This window comes from Ictalurus furcatus, chromosome 20 (genome assembly GCF_023375685.1).
Source record: "Ictalurus furcatus strain D&B chromosome 20, Billie_1.0, whole genome shotgun sequence".
NCBI classification, from domain to species: Eukaryota; Metazoa; Chordata; class Actinopteri; order Siluriformes; family Ictaluridae; genus Ictalurus; species Ictalurus furcatus.
The window spans coordinates 22,304,821-22,329,951 of record NC_071274.1 but is presented as its reverse complement, the minus strand read 5'-3'; the positions used below and the strand labels follow the sequence as shown (position 1 = coordinate 22,329,951).

The 25,131-nt window shown below is 43.3% G+C and overlaps 1 protein-coding gene across 1 annotated transcript; it reads left to right on the top strand.

Annotated features, from left to right (window-relative positions):
• Window positions 1–8,130: 8,130 nt before the first annotated feature.
• LOC128624370 (uncharacterized) lies at window positions 8,131–24,928 on the top strand. The gene is made up of 4 exons (XM_053651971.1): window positions 8,131–8,482; window positions 23,342–23,436; window positions 23,529–23,718; window positions 23,848–24,928. The coding sequence occupies exons 1-4, from the start codon at window positions 8,452–8,454 to the stop codon at window positions 24,309–24,311; spliced, it is 780 nt and encodes a 259-aa protein (XP_053507946.1). The 5' UTR covers window positions 8,131–8,451; the 3' UTR covers window positions 24,312–24,928.
• The last annotated feature ends 203 nt before the right edge of the window (window positions 24,929–25,131 follow it).

Below are 25,131 nucleotides of genomic sequence, written 5' to 3'. Positions count from 1 at the left end.
CCATCCTGTTATTAAAACATGCCAGTGATATAGTATTTCCCGTTCTGGCATCAGGACGGCGTCTCGTGTTATTTTGGCAGATTTGCCGAAGTGCCTTTACAGAGCTGACGTGAACCTCCTATGCTCTCGCACGTCCATTTTCTCATGTCTTCTAGAGGGATGTCACGCTCCACCGACGCGACCCTGAGCCGCCGCGGTGCAGTTACTCCCGTCATGCGGTGAGGTCTTTATTTGCGCCGACGGACGTCCACACCACCCTCTCCCCTGCTTGTTATGAAGAGCTCCTCGTTTCCTCAAAGCTTGAAACCTCGCCTCGCTATAAACACGAACGTACATCGCCCTCTGGAAATAATTCCAAACGCACAGCAACCCACAATGACTTTCACAGTGCGCTTCGTGGCGAACGTTCAAAGCGTGTTTAAGTGACACGTTGCGACTCGTCTGGTTTTTGCGACTGTTTGTTGTTCCCTTTTGAAATGGCGTGAGGCATCCACTCGCTGAAATTGACTAGATTCCTTTCTTGTTTGATTCGGAACCAAAACCAGCAGTTGAAAAGGATGTACAGACCTGAATATGTCCACGAGCTAGCAAGAACGCTAACGAGCATCACCACAAATGTTCTAATCGCCTTACCGTAGTCTAAACCACATTTCCCGATCCAGCCATCAAGAAACCGCCAGATGGTCCACATTTTAGCCAGAACCGAGCAATCAAGCAGGATCAAAATTGGCTTCAGGTGTGTAAAGATCTGGATAAGACCAAAAATGTGGCCTGTCTGGGGGCTCCCTAAGGATTGGATTGGAAAACATTGGTCTAAAGCGACATGGTGGTGCAGAATTGCTGCCTCAGGTCCAGGGTATCTGATTTGATCCCTGTTACTGTTTGTGTGTATTTCTGAATGGTGTCCGTGTGTCCATGTGGGTTTCCTCTGGGTCCTCCGGCTTCCTTTTTCCCCTCCCGAAAACATGCTGGTGAGTACATCGGCTGCGCTAAATTACTCCTAGGTGGGTGAATGTGTCTGGCCATGGTGCCCTGTGCTTGGTGGCCTATCCAGGGTGTATTCCTTCCTTGCACTTAGTGTTACCGGGACACACTCCAGGTCCAGCACCACCCTGACCAGGATGAAGCGCTTACTGAAGATCACTGAAGATCGTCTAACTTCCCATTTCTCTTTTTCTCCATTCGTACTATTCAACTCCACCTCAGGAGGCTGTAGTCTGGGGTCTGACTATCTAGGGCAAAGCAGAAGCTGTCATGTTCTTCCCACTTTTGATCGTTCCGTAGCTCCATGTCATGTAGGATGTGGTCTGCATTCGCAAAATCGCACGGTTTGAAATTGCACCGCATCCTCAACTACACGACATGGAGCTATGGAACTATCAAAAGTTTGTTCTGAAACCAAGTCGTGAGCCCGGATTCGGTCTTACGGCTCGCACTGTGAGAGCCAGAAAAGCAAACCGAATGAGTGAGAATAGACCCGGATGGACAGTTTGTCTGAACTCCTGGAGAAAAGCTATGAAATGAGCTGAACAGATCTCAAGCACCACGGCGAACACTTCCGTTCTGTCCTCCACATCTCTACGTACTTCCTTTCACCTCCTGCTAAGACCCAGCAGCTAACGTAACGGACTCTTCCAATAAATACAAATACGAATGCACATGATTGAACCTGGTTGCATCTTAATAAACCCACTTTTTGGATATTATTTCTCTTAAACATTGACATGGTAGGTCATGGAAGGTAGAAGAGCCAGAGTGTGCACCAACACAGAAGGAAGTGTTCAATAATTAATCAATAAAGCGCTCAGGGACATTCTGTTCTAGAAAAACAATCAGCAACAGAGTGGTGTGACGAATCAGAGTTTACTGTTTCAATCCCAAAGATGAAGACTTTCCGCTCACCTGCCTCTATTTCTCTTCTCTCTCTCTCTCTCTCTCTCTCTCTCTCAAAGCTAACACCACCACAAAGCGTAAACTCGTCCGTCCCGAAGTTACGGCTTCACCTCTGACTGTTACGAAGCGCTGACACTGGAGACTCCTTCCGTACGCATTAAATAAACTTCTCGTCACAAAAGTCCGTACAAGAGATCAACGATTACACTCGTTTTATTTCTTTTTCAATCCGTCGATGAACGAAGTACCGTACGAGTCCCTGTGAGTGACGGATTCGAACGAGCGCATCGATCTAAACCTGGGATTTGCAGCTGCGCTACTATTACAGAAAATGAATCAACACCTTCTGACCAATCAGAATCGAGAATTCTGTAACACACTGTTTGGAACTTTCTGGAAAGCCGTAGTTATGTACGTAGGTTGTGTATTTGCACGGTAAGTACATGATGACGTGTTGTCATTGTGATGATGATGACGGCTTGCGCTAATGAAAGGTCTTCTCTAGATTACAGTGGGATGAAAAGAGTTTTCACAAAAGTTTTCGTTTTTCCTCGTTACTGATCTGTACGACGGGAGAAAGCGCGCGACCGTGGTAGTAGGTAGACTCGCCAGAAAGGGTTTTTTTTTTTTGCTGTTGTAAGTGCATACCTTCAACATGCAGGACCTTGCATGTGTGTGTTCTTGGTGGTTGAGATCGTTGCTCCAACGCACAGCAACTTAAACGTCAGATCTGTTGAATAATGCGAGCTCAGGTTTATCGCTCCAGCTCGCATCCAGGTTTTTAAGTCATTAGGTTATTAGGTCATGCGTTTGCATCAGGGTTTGCTTGCCGGTGTCTTCTCAGAAGACGAACTCTTTCACATCGAAACAATTCTGACGAAGCTTTCCTCACAGAACAGTCTTTTCCCATTTGCACTGTCTGTGTATTCTCAGTGCGAAAAAATACCCGAGCTGACGGTAGGTGGAGAAAACCCTCGGTGAGGCTTCTGAAAAGATGCTTGGAAATCTTTACGTCTTCTTCTTCTGACATTTGCGGGTGGTATACATGACGAGATTGCGATGTTGGTGGATTCCTAAAAATGGTTCAATGGTTCAGGACTGATTCACATTTGCATGCATGTATTGTTGGTCCGGTCTATTAATAGTGCTCTGGGGAACCTCCCTGCATTTGTCATGACGTTGTTGTTTTTTTTCCTTCTTGTTGAGAGGAACGCAAGCGAAGCCTTGTTTACCCACGGCTTTGTGCACCGAACCTGGTGTTTGCCGTGGTACGAGTGTACGGAGCGAGTGCCTGTTTGTCGGTGGAGGGAGGGAGGGAGGGAGGGGGCGGAAAGGCTGGAGGGAATACGTCGGAGTTCCCGAGAATCGTGGCCAAGGAGAAATACCTCGCTAGGTGTCCGTTCGGTTAGCCGGTCTTCACATCACAAACATTATATGCACAGAAGCGTTACACTGTTTCACAGGTGACATTGAAACCAGGTGTGTTTGTGTCTTGCTGTATAACGTTGCCTTTATGTTGTAGCAGCACCACCAGGCTGCCGCTGCTGGGCCCTTGAGCGAGGCCCTTAACCCTCAACTGCTCAGGTGAATAAATGAGGTAGATGTAAGTCACTCTGGATAAGGCCGTCTGCCAAAATGCCCTAAATGTCAACGTAAATATCTGAATATTTATGCAATCTTTTAAAAAATTTTTTTTACATGTTTGTGTGGAAACCCACCGACGTCCCAGAGTGGAAGCCATTCTGTACTGAGGAACGGGCTAAAATCCCTCCGAGCCGACGTGCAGGACCGATCCATCCACGGTCAGGGTCAGGGGATATTGCTGCACAAGGGGCTCACACCAGATATTGAAAGCAAACGCTCACATACTTTTGCCACTCTGATATGTAATGTTGGATCCTTTTCCTCAATAAATTCATGACCAAGTATAATATTTTTTAATCGGGTTCTCCTTTATCTACTTTGTGTGAAAATCTGATGATGTTTTATCTCATATTTATGCAGATATATAGAAAAAGGGTTCACAAACTTTCAAGCACCGCTGTACATACGTGTGTGTAAGGTTTAGAAGACCTTTCAGGATAGTTTCCTGATTCGTGCTGAGGGACTCGGTGACACGCGAGTCCACTGAGTAGAGATGTTCCTTTTAGACTACAAAGAACTACATGACAGTATAATTGTTGACATTTTCTTCCTCAGCTCGAGAACTCTCTCTCTAGGTTCTCTCTCTCTCTCTCTCTCTCTCTCTCTCTCTCTCTCTCTCTAGGTTCTCTCTCTCTCTCTCTCTCTCTCTCTCTCTCTCTCTCTCTCTCTCTAGGTTCTCTCTAGGTTCTATCTCTCTCTCTCTCTCTCTCTCTCTGTCTCTCTCTCTCTCTAGGTTCTCTCTAGGTTCTCTCTCTCTCTCTAAGTTCTATCTCTCTCTCTCTCTCTCTCTCTCTCTCTCTCTAGGTTCTATCTCTCTCTCTCTCTCTCTCTAGGTTCTCTCTCTCTCTCTCTCTCTAGATTCTCTCTCTCTCTAGGTTCTCTCTCTCTCTCTCTCTAGGTTCTCTCTCTCTCTCTCTAGATTCTCTCTCTCTCTCTCTCTCTCTCTCTCTCTCTCTCTCTCTCTCTAGGTTCTCTCTCTCTCTCCATCTCTAGGTTCTCTCTCTCTCTCTCTGTCTCTTCTATCTCTCTCTCTAGGTTCTATCTCTCTCTCTCTCTCTCTCTCTCTCTAGGTTCCCTCTCTCTCTAGGTTCTATCTGTCTCTCTCTCTCTCTCTAGGTTCTCTCTCTCTCTAGGTTCTCTCTCTAGGTTCTATCTCTCTCTCTCTCTCTCTCTAGGTTCTCTCTCTCTCTCTCTCTCTCTCTCTCTCTCTCTCTCTAGGTTCTATCTCTCTCTCTCTCTCTCTCTCTCTCTCTCTTTAGGTTCTCTCTCTCTAGGTTCTCTCTCTCTCTCTCTCTCTCTCTCTCTCTCTCTAGGTTCTCTCTCTCTCCATCTCTAGGTTCTCTCTCTCTCTCTCTCTAGGTTCTCTCTCTCTCTCTCTCTCTCTCTCTCCATCTCTAGGTTCTCTCTCACTCTCTCTCTGTCTCTCTCTCCATCTCTAGGTTCTCTCTCTCTCTAGGTTCTCTCTCTCTCTCTCTCTGTCTCTCTCTCTCCATCTCTAGGTTCTCTCTCACTCTCTCTCTCTCTCTCTCTCTCTCTCTCCATCTCTAGGTTCTCTCTCACTCTCTCTCTGTAGGTTCTCTCTCTCTCTCTCTCAATGGCCTGAACACTGAATGCCCTGAGAGCATGTGACTTGGTAATTAGGGGATCTGTCATCATGGTGGTAATGGTGTACAGACGATGCTGTTTATTTGGCGTAATTTACCATGATGTACAAGTGTGGGAGAATACAGTCTGAGTGTAAAGGATTATACGAGTCGCTCAAAGGCCTGTCTGTGGCTCTCTGGAACCTTCCAGCCAATCACGTCGAACCTTAACTTCCGAACTAGTACAAAATTCCTGTTTCTCGTCAACATTTTTCAACATCAGCAGAATCCATCAGGCTTGTACGTTTGTATTTCGTCACACTCGGGCCCTTGAGCAGTTGCTGCTGGGGGTTTTGGGTTGTTTTTTGTGTTACTCCTGGATCAAGGCGTGTACACCGTCTACTAGGGAGCATTCTCCGCTTTTCAGCGTTAACCCATGCTAGAGATTTATCTAAGGAATCGCAGTCGTTTACACAGACGTAAATGACCGCACGGGTCAAATGGCTCGTTTAAGCGGTCAGCTAGCGTATCGTGATAAACTCCTGTTCCCATGAGGTCACGGTTCTGCTCGTGAGTCGTCTTGGTCTGTTATAAAAGTTTTGGGTTTCTCCGGGCTTCGTTACTGCCGCAGATCATCGTGCCGTTTCGTGTTCCAGTCGAAGTGACGGCTGTTTGTGGAGCGTGAGCGCGTAATTCACGAAACGCTTAGAAATATAATCTCGCCGTTATCGCGCTCAATCGAGCAGCCCTTGCGGTACATTTTAAATGCATTTCTGATTTGTACTTTTTCACTCTCGGAGCTGCAGGTGAGTTTGCTTAGCGTTTCATTCAGAGGCACAGACCTCACTTCAAGACATTTGAGCTTTTTTAAAAGACAACAAACACCTGAAGACTCCTGGAGGCTTTATGCCATGTTGAACTACAGTAATTGAGTGGGTCTTGAATTTGGACCTGAATAGTAAGGAGGATAAAAGATGGAGGTGTGAGGCAGGCGAAGTGTCTGTACACGTCGTCATAAACGCCTCCATCCATAAAAATGTTCTGCTTCAATTAAGAGACATAATGGAGAGGATTGCAGGAGGATTACGGCTGGGCTTTAGCATTTGTTAAATACTTCTTGTTGTTATTATTAGTATTATTATTTACATGTTCTGTTCAGTAGTGTCAGAGTATGTATACACACATGCACAAATGTGTGTGTGTATATGTATGTATATATATATATTATATATATATATATATATATATATATGCGCACACAGTGCTGTGAAAAAATATTTAGATCTGATTTCTTCTGTGTTTGTGTCCATCTCGTACTAAATAGTTTTAGATCTTCAAACGAAATACAACATAAAACAAAGGCAGTCTGAGTAAACACACTATACAGTTTTTATTATTGTTTATTTTTTTAATTGTAGTAAAAAAAAAAAAGGTATCCAACTCCTATCACCCATGTGAAAAACTAATTGCCCCCTTAAACTTAAAATCTGGTTGTGCCACCTTTAGCAGCGATAACTGCAACCAAACGCTACGAGAACTGGAGATCAGACTTTCACAGCGCCGTGGTGGAATTTTGGCCCACTCTTCTCTGCAGAACGGATTTAATTCAGCCACTCTGAGGGCTTTCGAGCATGAACTGCCTGTTTAAGGTCCTGCCACAACATCTCAGGTCTTTGACCAGTCCACTCCAAACTTTCATTTTGCTTTTTTTTTTTTTTTTTTTTTTTTTTGAGCCATTATGACGTGGATTTACTCCTACGCTTCGGATCGTTGTCTTGCTGCATAATCCAGTTACGCTTGAGTTTCAATTTACAGACTGAAGACCGGACAGTCTCCTTTAGGATTTTCTGGTAGAGAGCAGAATTCATGTTTCCCTCAATTACTGCAAGTAGCCCACCATGCTTGACCGTAGGTATGATGGTCTTTTTGTTCAGTTTACACCAGATGTAACGGGACTCCTGTCTTCTAAACTGTTCCACTTTCGACTCATCAGTCCACAGAACATTCTCATAAAAGGTTTGAGGATCATCAAGGTGTGTTTTGGTGAAATTCAGACGAGCCTTAATGTTCTTCTGGGTCAGCAGTGGGTTTCGCCTTGTCACTCTTCCATGGAGCCGTTCCCCCCCCAGTGTCTTTCTGATAGTGGAGTCATGAACAGTGACTTTATTGATGCAGGAGAGGCCTGTAGTTCCTTTGATGTTGTCCTTGGGTCTTTTGTGACTTCCTGGATGAGTCATCGCTGTGCTCTTGGAGGAATTTCGGAAGGTCGGACACTTCTGGGAAGGTTCACTACTGTGCCGAGTTTCTCCATTTGGAGATGACGGCTCTCGCTGTGGTTCTTTGGAGTCCCAGAGCCTTTGAAAGATCTTTGTAACCCTTCCCAGACTGATGTCTTTCAATCACCTTCTTCCTCATCATTTCTGGAATTTCTTTCCACTTAGCGTAGTGTGTTACTGCGTAAGATCTTTTAACCAACTTCACGCTGTTGAGAAAGTTCTATGTAAGTGTAGATGTGATTGAACAGGGTTTGCAGTAATCAGACCTGGGTGTGTCTCGTCCAGCTGAACCCCATTATCAATGCAGTTTCATAGAGTTGGGGAATTAGTAACTACGGGGAGCAAATACATTTTCACACAGGCCCGGTTGGTATTGAGTAGCTTTTTTGCTTCGATAAATAACATTATCCTTTAAAAACTGTATTTAGTGTTTACTCAGTTTGCCTTGCTTTTATCTTAGATGTTGTTTTAATTTCTGAAACAATTTAGTAAGATGTACATAAAAACAGAAGAAATCAGGATGGGGGCAAATACATTTTCACAGCACTGTGTGTGTAATATATTTTGTATATATGTTTATTATATGTTCACTACTAAATAATATAAAACTGAAATTTGCCTTATTATTATTATTATTATTATTATTCATTTTATTTTTTACTATTATTATTATTATTATTTATGCTACTATTATTATTGTGTGTGTGTGTGTGTGTGTGTGTGTGTGTGTGTAAAAGAGGCACGGCTACAGAGGGAGGTGCCTCCCTGCACATTAAATCCTTTGAAGAGTTTTTTTTTTTGCCGCTGCTTAAGCGGAGAATACACACACACACAAGCGCGCGCGCTCACACACTCTCTCACACGCGCGCGCACACACACACTCCGGAGAGAGTTAAGCGTGTGAGGATGATGAAGTCGGCGTGAAGGAGCTGGAGGACTGCCTGTGTGTGTGTGTGTGTGTGTGTGTGTGAGTGAGTGTGAGAGAGAGAGAGAGAGAGAAAGAGAGAGAGAGAGAGTGTGTGTGTGTGTGTGTGTGTGTGTTTAACCTTTGGGACATGAGGAGCGGAGTGAATCGGCGCCTCACCGGTAACGCGCTTTTACTTCTTTATCCATTTTATTAACTTTCTTTAGCTCGGATTTCTCTTTATTCCTGACTGTGTTGGGGCTGGCGTGTGCGTGTGTGTGTGTGTGTGTGTGTGTGAGAGAGAGAGAGAGAGAGAGAGAGAGAGAGAGAGAGTTATAACCCCGTTATTACCCGTCACTAGAATAAAACTCAGTGCGTGACGCAGGATTCAAGCGGAGCGCGTGCGGGGCTGCACAGAGTCCAGAGCTGTCAGAAAGTGTAGAATTAAATTCCACACTGTTGAATTAACACACAGTATAGAGTGAGAGGAGGTTGGCTGTGCGTTTTATATTATAATAATAATAATAATAATAATAATAATAATAATAATAATAATAAGTTGAGGGGTGAGTGGAGTTATTATCATGTACAGCACTGAATTATTTCCTAGAAATAAAGGTTCCATCTGTACTTGTCCTTGTTGCTGATGTCTGATGTGGTGCTACAAGCATGCATCCTTTATACCTTCAGTACTTCACAGACCTCCAGTGAAAGATTTCCCAGCTGAAAGCTTCCAAGTATAGATGAAAGTAAAAGTACAGGTGATTTTTTTAAATTATTTATTTCTGACAGTGCACCAGGTGTGTGTGTGGGTGTGTGGTGTGTGTGTGGGTGTGTGGTGTGTGTGTGTGTGTGTGTGTGGGTGTGTGGCAGACTCATTTGTGTGCTTATTTATTTATTTATTTATTTTTACTGTAATTGCATTGTATTTTATTCCTTTTTACATTCAGCACTTTGGTCAGAATTTTTATTCAAGTGTCCCAATATCAATGCATCTGTCTGGAGTAGATTCTAGAGGTGACCGAAAAGCTGACGGACGTCACGGTGTTCTCCTGGAGTGGTGAATGAACACCTCATGGCGAAGAATTAGTGCTCATAGGCGTCTAGTTAAACGTGGATCGATGCAGTATGGGTGTAGAGAGCGTGCTCTTTGTAGAAGTGCCAGGGGGAGAAGAATAAATAAAAAAAAAAAAGTAGAGGCTCGTGACGTGAGTGGTTAAAAGAAAAACTCTTTTCTTTTTAAAAGAACATTTTTAACCTGCAGCTTTCCTTCATGAAGGCATCTTTAAACCTTAAGCATGTGTTTAAAATACCTCCTGTTTAAAATGGAAATGGCTGTGGAGCACCGGACCGGCACGTGCGGGTTTAGAGTGCGTCTCTGGACGCTGGACATTTTACCCTGACTCGAAGATTCCGCTTTGAGCCTAGAAGTGTTGAATTAAAGCCTTTAGACTCGTGTTCGAGTCAGAAACCTGACCGAACTGTATATCGCACAACCCGTCAGCTTCATACGCTTTATCTGTAAGGGTTGTGAGAATTGTGGGCATCGAATTGGATAAAAGTAATGCACTGATTGTGTTCCTTTGTGTAGTTTTAGGCGTTAAATTAGGTGTTAATGATGACTTGGTTCAACACAGGGCGGTTCGCCGTGTAGCTCCAACGTCCTCTGATGAATCAGAAAGGGCTCCAGTACGTGAGGTTGTTCGGATCAGTTATCACGAGTTATATTAGTGTTGGAGCGAAAATAAAACATCGGCCTTTTATCAGAAATCTCGAAATCTTTTGAGATGTTAACTCGGATCTTTCAGACGCTCGTGGTTTGAACGAATTCACTCGATAACGCAGCAATCTGGTCCAAACTCTATTTTTGTAATTAGCCTGATGTAAATGGTAGAAAGGTTCAGGCTGGACTTCAAAGCAGACGATCGCAATCTGCAGATGTGTTCTGTGACCGCGGTCGAGGGTACGCGTTTCGCAAGCGGCCGAGTGCCGAGACGATCGCACGCCCGTTACGTATTTGTATTTGATTTCTTTTTTTTTTTTTCCTTCTTCTTCTTCTTCTTCTTCATGCTCGTCACAACATCTACTCTTCTCTTCTTCTCGGCATCTTTTTCAAACGGACGCCGTCTTCCCTTCGAATCCCTTCGAGCTAACAAGACCCTCGTGTTTCTGACTGGCCGACTCGCCGACCGAGATTTATTTGATGGACGTCACATGAGGAAATCTTTACGTGTTTTCGGGATTACGAGACGCCTTTTTGGCGACCCGTACCACAAAGAAACGTTCGGCCGTTTAATACCGTTTGTTCCGGAACGTACGCTGTTTAGCAGTTACGGAAATGCTGTGGTTAAGGTACGCTACGGTTAGCGTGATGCTAACATGAATCAGCATTATCGTAGCGGTAATGTTTAAGCAAAAACTCCTTGTAACGTAAACTGTTTAAGTAACAAACACTGGGGGGTTTTTTTTCTAATGGCTTCTTGCTTGAAAAAATGGACCTCGAGATATTTTTCAGAAGGATTAAGATCAGGAAGAATACAGGACTGAACTACAACACTAACGGGACAAACACTAAACTACACGGGAGGTGCTAAAGGGCTGTTTTAGAGACTAAATAAAACCCCTGATACATTAATTCTGAGCATGCAGACTTTGGAAGTTTGTATTTTATGACAGCGATACCTCCGAGTTCTTTTTTATGTAACTTTCACAATATGGCAAAATCCATATTGGCTTAGCATTTGATAATTGCAGTGAAATTTGAGCTCTACAGTGTCTTTTCTTAGTAATTTACCAACAGTTCTGTGGAAAATGTTGGTATTCCAGATGGTTTTGTCTTGTTTCCACTGTTACTGTGTTTTTACATTGTCTGTTTTTACTCTTTTTTGCTACCTTGCTAAATTGTCGGGTAATTTACCAACACGTCTAAGACAAAATATTGATATTTCACATTTGTTTTGGTCTGTTTACTGTGTTATTGTATTGTACATTGTGTGACAAAAACATCCAGACAATTTAGCCAGCTTGGAAACGGCTATCAATGTGTTTTTACTTTGCCTCCTAGCTGGTTGCTAGCTAGCTAGCTAAATTTTCAGCTAATTTACCAACATTTCTGAGGAAAAAGTTGGGTGTTTTTGACTTGTTTCGGCTCTCGTTGGGATGTCACATTGTCTGTATAAAAGACTATCTGAACAGCTGATTGCTAGCTAGCTAAATGCTAAGCTAATTTACCAACACGTCTGAGGAAAATGCTGATATTAACCAAGTTGTTTTGTCTTGTTTCCACTGCCACTGTCTTTTCACGTTTTCTGTTGATTTGGTTCCACTGTCATAACGATTTTACATCGTCTGCCAAGATTCTTTCAGAAATTTTGCAAAATTAGCCGACAATTTTGCTAGCTAACAAACAGCCATCAATGTCCTTTCACATCGGCTGTATCAAAGCTCCTTGCTAGTTAACAAATTAAATTTTCAGCTAATTTACCATTGTTTCTGAGGAAAACGTTGACATTCCCGATGGTCTGGTCTTGGTTCCACTATCTCTGTGTTTTTACGTTGTCTGTTTTTACAGCTATTTGCTAGCTAACAAAATGTTCAGCTAATTTACCAACATGTTGATGAAAATGTTGATATTCCAGATGATTGTCTCTTGTTTCTGGATGGTTTTGTCTCGAATGTCAGCTAATTTACCGAATTTTATTCTGGATATTTTTGTCGTTTCCACTCTCACTGTGTTTTTAGATAGCTTGTTGTGTAGCTCTTTGCTAGCTAGCTAGCTTCAATCGTTAACTAGCCTATGCTCTGCATCAGCGTTTCCTGATTTAAAATCTGATATACGAATGTTCTTCCGTCTCCTTTTTTCACAAATCTGCTCAGTCCAGCAGTGCGGTTGGAAAAGACCTTCCTCTAATGGTGATGAGTGTGTTTTAAACTTCTTAATGGCGTGCCTTTGGCGTGAATCTCCATCCCGAGTCGTGAGATCCGAGTTGTTGTATATGTTTCGGACCGCATAAACCTGTCAGCGGCGACGATGTTTAATGGCCAGGCGATAGTGAAAGAGATGGTGGGAGAAGGTTCATGAGTGTGTGCGTGACACAGAGAGAGTGTGAAAGGGCGGGGGGAGTGTGCAAAGATGCGCAAGAATATCGTTACCATCTGGACGTCAGACGAAAATTGCTCAAAACTGCTACGTCACTGTGGGGTCTGTTGTACAATGTGATCTATATGCTTTTACAATTTAAAAAGCTGTTGATATGTTAACGCACCAAACGTGTTATTAAAGGAATACTCCAGGGTTTTTCAACCTAATCTTTATTCACTGCACGTGTAACGTTACGTGTGATTATCACAGACAAGAATTTCAACACGTTTTAATGTCCTGGAAAAAAAACAAAAAAAAACCATGTGTACTCCAGACTCACTTATAATGGAAGTCTAAGGGCAGTTGTCGAGCTTCGTGGAAGGATGTTAATTCTTCAGTCAAAGGTGTTTGTTTTTCTGTTTTGTTTTGTTTTTTTAAAGCTCTAAGTCTGTATAATGGATGCTTTTAGAGCTGGAACTTGTCTTTATGTTACCACGGGTCATAGCTATAGCACAGAACCTTCTGGAAAATGTAAGTAACCGCAACTACAATAAATGTTAGGTTTGAATGCGCTTTATATTGTTGTAACAGTGTTAAAATTCTCCTCCGTGTTAGTCGCACGTATGATACCTAGACTGTGGATAGACGTTATCCGGGGAAAGTTTCGGGAAAAACGCCGGAGCGTTTTTTAACTTTAACCGCTTTAGATATCCGTTACGAATTCTTACAAATTCGCAAGCATGAGTGTGTGAAAGACCAACACTTAACTGGCAGTGTCCTGTTACTTTGCCTTAAAAGTGCACACACGTTGACCTCAGCTGACCTAGGCGCCAACCTTACTAGGGGTCAACGCAACAGTCTAAAAGACCCTCTGTCCACGCGAGCTGGGAAACGTTTACTCGTGGATGTCTAGAGCTGGGTTACGACACTTTAATCTTGTTCACAACACAAAGATGAACCCACGAAACATGTCGAAATGCCTTGTACTTCCCGCCGTAAAGCTTAGACACACTGCCTCCGCTTTTATGCTGCGTATCGAGACTTTTGACCGGACGGAACGTGTAACGTGACGGTAAACCGGTGCCACTTGAAAACTTGGAACTCATTCCGTCTCACGACAAAAGAGCATGACCCATTCGTTTTGATACACCCCTTCACCTTCTCTCGCTGACCGCAAAATGCGGCGTAATTGTCCTTCCAGCCCGGTTTTAGCCACAAAATTGTCCCTGTAAGCTTAGCCTTTGACACCGCTGGGTAATTAGCCCTGATTGTGCCACAGCCGGAGTAAGAGTGCCACAGGGCAATGGGGCAGTCCGGAGTCTGGATCTGTTTAAACGCCAGCGCCTCAAATATCTCACAAAAAAGCTTCCAGAAAAGCTCTCAAAAGGTGAACGGGACCGTGTTTCTCTCTCGCTTGACTTGCTTTTCTTGATTCTGTTTGTTTCATTTTTTCCCCCTCCTGTCTGGATTCTCACCCGTTCACCCAGATGAACGATGCTATTACCTTTTTTCTCTTTATCGGATCATCTCCCACCAGATCCTTTTATTCTTTTATTTTTTTCTCTCCGATTTTTGAACGTTAAATAGGTTTATCGCACACCAGCGCTTTTTTTTTTTTTTTTTGTGGCTGGAAGTGGTTGTTTAATACAATAAGCCGTATTCTTCTGCAATTGCCAGGTCAGATGCATTAATCATGGTGCCGTCGGGCCCTTTGAACGGCTCGGCCAGGACATGGAAACTCTTTGAATGCCGTTTGTTCATCCAGACGCACTAATGGCTGCCCTTTTTTCCCCCTCTACCCTGAGCTTAATTTGAACAAATGAGACGTGAGCTAGAGTACACAAGCTATACGCTGTCCAGGCCGTCAGGGTGTAATGACCTGAGGATTCATCTGGAAAGGTAGAGACGCTGGATGGGAGGATGACTTTTGCTTAGTCATGATTGGAACATGCTCAGTTGTGCGTTCAGGTGGCCCAAACAGCCTGTTTTGTTGAGAGGAGCGGTGTGAAAAGTTAGCGGTGTGTTAAAATGTTTTCATCATGATGTAGACCATGACAGCATAACATCTTTCCATACTGATTTCAACATTTTCATATTTTTCAACTCTGTGATTTGGATCTTTGCTCCTCGGGATTCGTTTTTTTTATAGACTGTTTATTAATAAAGCTCCATCTTCGGTCTTTTTTTTTTTTTTTTCTGTCAAGGACTCTGTGGCTGTTCAGACGAATCCTCTGGAGTGAAACTGTATCTCCTCCGTTGCCCCTCTCCCCCTTTAATTTATTCCCATTTAAGGACTCGCTCACCCAAGTGTTCCCTTTCTGTCATTCCCTCCTGAAATGCGTTTAATCACGGGCTGTATTTGGTTATCATAGCGAGAGGCGAAGCCACTTCGATGAAGCTGCTAAAACTGTTTGCTCAGGATGGCGTTCAAGAGCAACAGGACCCGGGCGTTAAACAAACCCGATCTCTGACTGGATATGTGTAGAGACGAGAGATTTGGGATTTTGTAGTAGTAAATTCCTTTCCTCCCCGTCGCATCTTGCGAAATACGGCTGCGTGTTTGCTTTTTATTCGTTTCAGCACTTTTAGTCATCCTTCAAATGCAGTTTTTGTGGTGCAGAGCAATCAAGCGATTCAAAACCGCACGTCGTTGTTATAAAAGCAGCGATTTGTAGTGCAGATTTATATGAACGCGCTCGTTCTAAAGCGATATAAAGCGGCGTACTGTACACGGTGGATGCTCCACGTGAAAAAGCTGTGTAATTGTAAATTGTGTTACACAATTTCGAGTCGTTGATGTAACATCGATGGAAGGAGTCTCCAGTGTCGGCACTTTGTAACAGTCCGAGGTAAAGCTGTAACTTTGAAGTTTTCGGACATCTTCAGGACAGAGGAGTTTACGCCTCTTTGCGGTTTCTCAGTAACACGAGAAGTTGTGTGTGTTATTTTATTTTATTTTTTTATTCACGGACATTTCGCAACATTAAATGTAACTGTAAACGGATTAAAAAGTACAACTTTTCCTTCTAAAAATAAATAATTCTAATAATAAAATAAAAACTGAGCATTGCTGTCAAACTTCTGTGATATAAGAGGAATAAAACACTTCGGTACCTGCAGTTATGGATAAATAATCATATTATCATCCACGGCAGTTGATAATATTGCAATTATAATTAAACCTTGGGAGGCGGAGCCAAGGGGCCGTATTGATACCAAATTAGCGGTTAGAGTGATAATGATTTTGGTCAGATTAGATTAAATTGAGATAAAGTCACATTCACTTATGGGTAGATTTGATATTTTAGAGTTCATTTAAAGTTATATATAAATATATAGGGTGTTTAAAAAAATGCCACAGAGGCAGTGCATGTATATAGTGTATACAATATGTCCTACGTTTCCATTAGTCACATGACAAATTTGCATGTGTGTGTATGTACAGTATGTAGGATCTTCTCCTACACTGTGTGTGTGTGTGTGTGTGTGTGTGTGTGTGTGTGTGTGTGTGGTCTGCAACAGAGGATGTGGCAGTGAGAGGAAGTGGCCAGATTTGGCAGCCGCACGGTGTGGAATGCAAACAGCGGCCGCTGCATTTGAGTGGCAAAAATAAAAGGCCAAACTCCAAACTGCTGAGTTGTAGTGCAAACACTCAACTTGAGGAATCTGTGTGTGTGTGTGTGTGTGTGTGTGTGTGTGTGTGTCGGTGTGGAGTAACACTGCTGGCTGCTTCATCGGTTTGGCCTGGATTTAGCTGCATCATTATATAAAGGGGCCGATCGAGGCACGTGCAAGAAAATATCTAAGACTTGACGTTTAAACATTTACACTTGAACATTTTAATGCTGGAACCACTGAAAAATTATGTCCATGAAACAACTAAAAACAGTTTACATCTTTATACCAGAAAATACCAGGATATAGTATAAAAATTTTAAAAAATGCACCATACTCAAGTTAGAAAACCCATTGTTATCCTCATGCCATGTCACGAAGATAGCCGGGTACTTAACTAGCTAATATGAGTCATACACAAGCATTTTTATTTTTAATTTAATCAATTCGGTCAAAATATAACTACAATAACAACCCAGATTTAGTTCATGACTAGCATTGGCTATGTTTGCTAGCCTGCTAGTTAACTACTAGCAAGCTAGCTTGCATTCACCACAGGTTAGCGGAGTCTTACTTTGTCATGAACTGTCATGTTCGTAGCAAATTATTTATCGGGCACGATAACACAACGAATGTGCCAATCAGTAAGATTAAGTAAATGAGCAATAGCTAGGTTAGCTTGCTGGATAGTTAACTAGCTAAGTTAGCCTGCGTTTACCACGCGTCAAGACGAGTATCCGAGTCTCAGTTTTTCCTCCGTTATGCATCAGTATCCCATCATGTCACAATACAACCACCACGACTGTGTTTATCACTAATGTTATGTCATCTAACATTACCGAGGTTAGCTATTAGTCTGGCTAACTGCTAGGAAACTAGCTTGTATTTGTAGTAGGTTGACACAAGTGGAATTTCAGTTGTTTAGCATCGCCGTTTTCTCAGTGATTTATTTAACATCAGCCAAAATCGACGACATGTTCAAGCCTTTGATCATTTTTGTGACATCACAAACTGAGTTTATACATGGCTCCGCCTCCAAATATGCACATTTACTGACTTAGTCTCAATGAATTTCGCTCGGAAGTGAAAACTGAACTCGGTTTAAATCAATCTATGTAATCAGAACAAACCATCAGGTTTCTGAGTGCTTTAATAAACACAGTTAATGACTGATTATCTTTACTGTCTGTTCACCAACATGATGAATACACATCTTCCATGCACTCTACTGTCGTAGCGGGGGGGGAAAAAGAAGCAGAACAGGAAAACGTGCAGGATTTAGAGCGCTAAATCGTCTTCCTGGCAGCGTTCACCGCCGCTGAAACTCTGCAGCGACTCGGATCTGACAGTAATGAGATCCTGCTTTCTCCCTGAGAGGGATTATTAAATTATACGCTCGGATTTCACGCTAGCGGACATGCCACCATTAGCCGAGGATTTTGCACCACGAGCACTTCAGCGTGTAGTGGAATTGACACTTTAGACGTCTGAACGAGGTCAAAATACGGACCCTCGTAAACTGAGGAAGTGCACGAAAGAGAGGGAAGTTCTACACTTCACACGCTCGCTAAAACTCTCTCTGAGTGACGACTGACGTTGATGAAGCAGTGCAAGCACCGATACAGTAAATATATCAGTCCGTACTCATACATGTGCAGGCTGGAGTTCGCACCCTCCGATGAAAGCATGTCTGGCAGCGATCAGGCTCGAGCCAGGTGCGTTTTTATTGCTCGGCTGATTTAGGACGGCCGATCCCACTCTGAGACACCTCGTCTTTTCTGACAGGTAGAGCTGGCACATGAAACACCTCTAATGGCAGCGGCTGAGCGAGGTGCAATGAAAGAATGCAGACCTCGCTCTTTTTCCATCATTTGTACTCTGTAGGTGATGACCAGACATCCTGGTTTAGAGGTGTGCGCAGAACTGTAGCAGTTTGAGTATTTGACCGTTTGAGTGTAAGCGTGTAGCGTAAGTGCAGCCTCATCGCTCTTCGAGTCCAGGATTCTGAGCTCGTGTTATTCTGGGTGGAGTTTCACATGTTCTCCACATGTCCGTGTGGGTTTCCTCCAGTCGGAGGATTGGCTATGCAAAATTGACCCTAGGTTTGGACAAATGTGTGAATGTTGTGTATGGTGCCTGGCAATGAACTGGCAGCCAATCCAGGATGTATTCCCCCCTCACGTACTCTGCTCCTGGGATCCACCGCCACCCAGACCAGGATAACGTGCTTACTGAAGACGAATGGTGAACATTTGAGTATACGCAATTTGAGTATTTGCATATCGACTGTTTGAGTAGAAGCAGTTTAATGATTGAGTATTTGAGTATCTGAATGCCTGACTGTTTGACTGTTTGAGAATAAGCAGGTAGAGTATTTGAGTACGTGACCACTTGACTGTTTGCGAATAACACTATTTGACTATTTGTATATTTGTCCATTTGTCTATGTTTGAGTGTTTGAGTATGTGATCTTATTTGTATTCAGTATTTCAGTATAAGCCATTTGCTCATTTCAGTAATTTGGCTCTTAACGTCCTGAGCTCCAAAGGAGCGTGAGTGGTTCCACACATTCAGACCTCACCTTAAACATTTTTGCATCGTTTTGCATTGTTTGGAAAGGAACATCATGTGTGTCACGACGTGACTAACAATAGTATCCCATGAGCTTTTATATATGATTTCCCAGCTCTACCAATAGCGGAGTGGAAAAAGTGCCCAATACTCTCAGACTCATTTGCATCCTTCGCCCTGGTACCAGGCTTCGTGCCCATATTTGTCACGATCATGTGGCGGTCCTGCTTTCCTGTTTTTTTCCTACCAGGTTTGAGCCTGAGGGCGGAGGGAAGTGCCGGAGTGGAACTGGCCGAGCGAGGCTTTAATCAGCGCAGAGGCCATCACAGACACTCTCTCTGGAGCTCTTCATGATCAGGGCCGCATGGATCGACCCCACGGGCACAGACACACTCGCATGTGAAAAGCTCTGATACACGAGGAGCACTGAGGTGCTTCTAAAACACTACCAGGTGCACAAGCATTGCGGAGAACGAAGGAATGAAACACTGTTCCTGGGCTTTAAGGCTGGAGCGAACTGGAACGTTTGATCTGGAATTCTGGTGGAAACTTCTCGAGTCCTGCACTGCTGATTTTTTGATGCTTTGCACACTTCACAGAGTCGACTCTCAACATATTTTGTGAATGACGGAGAGCCAAGAAGCCTCGGGCGGCATGTAACTGGCAGCGTAACGACCCGAATCTAGTAGCACAACACTGGCTAAGCTTATAAAAATATGATAACTGGATTTATATTTATCCCGACTCACACGAATCCCAATCTCAGCCCTCAACCATTTATAACGAGATAAATCATTAATACAAACTGTCCTAAGATCACAGATGATCAAAATGTATGACAGTGCAAGACCATAATCGAAATTTAACCAGTATCGATATTTCCTTTGTGTTATTAATGTTATTTATTCCTAAACATTTCAATATTGTTCTTAGTTTTTATGCAAAACTCCATTCTACTTAGCTTCACACTCCAGCCAATCAGAGATAGCTTAGGGACAGAACGGGATGTGATTGGTGCTTGCACAACAAAATAATGAAAACAGAATGGAGGTTGGCCTCAAGGTGAAACTAACCTAATTTACTGCACTTTCATTTTATTTATTTATTACTCTTCAAGTGAAATTTCAAGGGAAAAAAAAACCCAACAGCTAACATTTATAAACAAATTTCCCTTAATTATTGTCACATGAACCTAAGAATGTGAATTTCATGAGACAATCAGAAGGTAATTGTCCTGCCTGCAGGAATTTCTTGCCTCATAAACCTCATTTGTGTCCTGCAGTGTGTTTGGGAAGCAGACGCTGCTCATGTCATGAACTTTGAACTCTCCAGCAGCATGAGAGTTTAGCTTACAGGAAGTCCTGAGGGAGAGAGAGAGAGAGAGAGAGAATACAAAATGACCTGTACAGTCCCAGCAGACCTAAACACCAACCAATCTGCAGTCACATCATTCCAGATCCGGATCCTATCCCGGGAACACTGGGTGCGACTCAGGATTACACCCCGGAAGAGATGCCAGTCCATCGCACCGTACAACTGTTTTTATTTTTCTAAATTATCTCATCTAACTTATTCTTAACATCAAAACAGCATGCTCCTATTGACTGAAAGCCGACTATAAACGACTATAGATGTAGAAGTCTATAACTCGTTCCAGAGCCCACTGACTCAGTATCGAGTGTTAGTGATTAGTAGTGATGGGAATACCAGCTATTTTCAGCGAGTCGGATCATTTGGCTCGGTTCACCGATAAGAGTCGACTCTTACGGCTCCCAGATGGTTCATTTTGTACTAAATCTGATAATAACATAATGTTGGAAAATTGATGATATAAGAGAATTAACACACTTTAGGACATGCTGTTACAGGAAAACAAGAAACTTTGGGGTGGTAACTCTGCTTCATCACACCACCCCTAGTTGTTGATTATTTTACAATAACAGCACAACACTGAGTGGTTTATCCCTTACATGAACATGGCTGCTGGGGACAGTCAGCAATTATTAGATAATTAACAAAAGGAACATCAACCGGCACCGCTGACGAACCGCTCATGTGTTGGAAAAAGGTTCACAACTCACTCAAAAGTGTTTTGATCAAATTAGACTGAAGGTGTTGACAATATCTACAAAGATCTACCGTCTACAGCTCTCGAGGTTCACCTAAAAGAGCCGAATCAAAGAGTCGACCTGTTCATGAACGACACATCAATTGGTCATAAGATCAAAAGAATTTCTCACACAGCTAAACAGTTTTAAAGGAACAGTTTGACTTGTATTATTTATAAAACACAAACATATTTTATGATGTTACTGAGCTAAATGACAGGTTTTAGGCGAGTGTGTGAATTTGTATGTGTCTGTGTGTGTGTGAGAGAGAGAGAGAGAGAGCAATTTAGGCATGCAGTTTGCATGATGCTAAAATGGGTAGCAGTAAGCTTTCCTGATTTGTTAGCAAAATCAGCCTCGTCGCTCCAGTGCAAAACTAAAGAACCTAAACAGGCACTAAACACACGCCGTGGCTGATGGAGAAGAATGGTTGGACTGTGTACAAAGATTTTGTTTCAATAATGCATTCTTGAATAAAAAGGACTGACGTGACTATTGTTTAATTGATAATAAATTTATCATATCCAGAGAAATGACTTTTGGACATGGCTGATGTGCTGATAGGGATTGATACCTGGGGGGTCGGTTGAGATTATATATGCTGAACAGATGCATGCATACAAGAGGTTGTTGTTGTTGTTTGTTGTTGTTGTTGTTGACCGAAGCATGTAGATGTTGGTAGGTGTTTATGTAATGCGCTGTTCCGGATTCAACACGGCACGATTTCAGGGAGCGCAGATTCATGTGTGTGTACAACCCAAACAGACAGAAGTGCATTAGAGCCAGTGCTTATACAACTGCTCAAAATATTCTCTGACATTACCTCTGTTGTTTATATGAATGCGCTATCGTTTCTATGGTAACACCTCGTTCACATACAGCGGACATTAATAAAGAGATCCAAAATAAATCATCGATATGGCGAGGTTTTCTTTAAGGAGACGTTTCTCCGATTGACATGTATGGAAGGAGTCTCCAGTGTCGGCGCTCTGTAACAGTCAGAGGTAAAGCTGTAACTTTTCCGACGTCTTCCGGACAGCGGAGTTTACGCGTGACTTTTTTTCCCCCCGTCTTATCATTTTGTCTTCAGCAACGTTCCACAGCATTATTTGTAACTATAAATGGATAAATATTTAAATAATACAAATTGTAATCGCTGGCAAGAGAAATATTCGCCTTCGGGGTGTTACTCCGCTTCATCGCAACACCCCTTCGTTGATTATTTCCCGTTAACAGCGCGACATGGCGTGTGCACGTTTGAACTCTATAGAGATTTTAACGTTGGACTTAATATAATGGGTTTCTAATGATTATACTTTCATAGGTCTGGGTAAAAAATTTTTTTAAAAAAAGTTAAGCAAGCAGTGGTTTGAAGTGTTTTTTTTTTTTAAATGGAAAGTATACAGATTGGTGATGTTTGATTTTGTCATAAAACAGAACAGCCTATCAGATTGCAGTATTCAAATATCGTTTGTTAGTACACTGTTGTCCAAAGGAAAGGGGGTGTGTCATGTGGAGTTGGCTGAGGTTCCTAATTTGCATATTTATAGAATCTATAGAAGGAAGACTGACGGAAGAGTGTAGACGTTTCTTTGTTTTGTCGTTCTTTGCTAAATGTAAATTGTACTCCCTGTTAAATCTTGTCTTTTAGGTTAAAAACCCTCTCAGCGGTGTCCTGTTGAGCGTTTTCACCTTATTCTTCTTCACCTTGTATGTGTTCTGTGTTTGAATGTTGTTGTTGTTTTTTTTTTGGATAAGTATCTTCCAAAAGAATAAGTTCAAATGTACTGGCTGTATTTATTGCTGTGCTTCCACGAGCCTCAGATAATGAGACCACATGAATCTCATATTACATACTGCCACCTGCTGCATGACCCATGCAACTACAAAACAAACAAACAACCCCCCCCCCCCCCCATCATAAGAATATAAAGCTGATTTGAGATCATTCATGTGGATTATTATTAATAGAGCATCAACAATTTGTCCAGATTTGTGCAGTGTAATATAGGGACATGATGACTCCCAATCCAGGTGGCCATGTTTCATGTCTCTGATCCTCCTTAAAATGGAAAGTGTTCAGGCCAGAAATCATCCTGTCGTCCTCGGACAACCGTGTCTCTCTATAAAAATCGTCCGTGAGGCTAAGCGTGACACGCTCTGCTAATTTACCCATTAGTCATCTTCGGCGTGTAAATAACGGCCCGGTCCTCGCCGGCCTCGTTTCAACCCTGATATAAATCAGAAGCCTGTGGTGCGAGCTTGGTGACTCACACGCCGCTGTGAGTCAGTAAACATCTGCATTGCTTGGAAGCCTTATCAACCGAGCTGTATCTATGTGGTTTTGGGAGACCCACAATCCCCCAGCATGCCTCCTTTTAACACAGAGCTAATCTCGTCAAACCTAGAGAGCTTCTCAGGACTTCCCTGAGAGGGGTTTATTTACAGGACGCTGTAGCTTTGTCGGACCCGCATGTCTGCACGGGGTCACGCTCTCCGTGATTGTAAGCACACTTTCCAGAGGCAGTGTGCTCTTGATTAACAGGACGCCTTTGTTTATAAATGTTGATGCATGGATGCGTGGAGGTGTATGCATCGCCTGCATGCCGCTCTCTAAGTTTAGAGACAGAAAAGGGTTGCACAATGTTTTTGTTTTCTCTGCGCAGGTGGGAGAAGGTGGAGGAGAGGTCGAGCAAAACGAGGACTGTTTGCAATGTTATCTGCAGCCACTGATGCCACGTTTCAAAGAAGAAACTGGAAGGTAGATAGAAGGACGATCAAGAACGTCAAGATAATACCGATGCTGCCGCTGAAATTCTGAATGCATGAACTTCTGAACTCCTTTTCATGCAGATGGTGGTATGGGTGCTTGTATCTCTGCTGCCCCTGGTAGTCGGAGACAGGCCCGGGTTTGGCGAAGACCCCGTGGACGCAGTGGGTTTGGTTACGACCATGCTGGACGAGCAGCCGTTTGACGCCCTACCCGAGGAAGACGAGGAGATGGGAGACGGAGACGGTTATTCTCCGTGGCATAACGTTTTTGGTAAGTTTACGTTTGGCGGCTGGAAATGTACTTGTCTGATTTTTTTTTTTTTGCAAAGTTGATCTTAAAAGTTTCTTTGATTTTAGTGATTAGATCTAGTACGTGACGATATTGTTTCTTGTCTTTCAGAACCCTCGGTTCTAGTAGAGGAGGAGCATCCAGCCCGGTGGGAGCGTTCCCCACGTTCCTCAGATGCCTCTGATGCTCAGTCCAAGGGCTCGCGCAAGAAAAAGAAAAAGAAGAAGAAAGAGAAGGAGAAAGGCGAGGATGAGGGGCAGGGCCAGAGCAGCCGCGACTGCCACCTGGAGCGGCGTGAGATGCGAGTGAGGGACCTGGGGATGGGTTACGACTCGGACGAGATCGTGCTCTTTAAGTTCTGCGTGGGTTTGTGCCAGAGTGCACGGGGGAACTACGACGCTGCGCTGCGGGCTCTGCTGACCAACGGCAGCCTGCCGAAACGCACGGCACGCAGGGTCAGCGCCAGACCCTGCTGCCGACCCACGGCATACAAGTCCGTCTCCTTCATGGACACGTCCACAACGTGGAGGACCATCGAGAATGTCTCGGCCTTGGATTGCAAGTGCGTGGGCTAAGTCGCTGTCGGAGGAGGAGAAAAGAAATCGATCCCCCTCGAGAAAGAGTAGCAGCGTGGAGCCATACGGATTCCTGAAATCGGGATTACAGGAATAGGAGGCGTTCTGGGATGAAAGCTGTTCCAGCGAAAGGAGACAGCAAGGCTACTGTGATGTGCACCATGTATGCATTCAGCCTTCTATATTCCCAAAAACCGGAGTGAAAAAGCCCAGAGTGATGCCGGACTCGCCCGAGGTTGGAGCATGGCATGGAGAAGTTCTTTGGAAGGTAGACGATGGCGCCACGATGGACGCTGATGGATTGCTCAAGAACTAGTCATGAGAAACTTGGCAAGAAACTTTGCGAGACTATAATAAGATGGAATGTTCCATTTGTCCGTTTGTTACTGAAGAATGTCAGAGCTTTGAGTGTGTATACGTGCCAATACCGAGTGAAACCATTGTATATTGTTTGAGAAGAAGCGGATTGTAATTTGTTTGGCGTTCAGGTTAACATATCACATGCTGCCTAAATTACAACTGCTATTATTATACATGATTTTATAAACTTACAATACTGAATTAAACCATGCCTACACAAAGCTCTGGACTGTTAAGGGAACTGATGAAAAGGTCTATAAACGCTTAAAGGATTACTTTGTCGGGGGGAGAGAAAAAAATCGCCGTGACTTTCCTTCTTAAACTTTCGCCCAATCAAGTCCAGCGTTTTTACTTTTACACTTGAGCTATGAGGCTAATGTTTAGTAGCTAGCAAGGAATGGAAGGCTGATTCACCCAAAATCTTTACATCTTTACATCCATATGCTGCACAAACCCATTT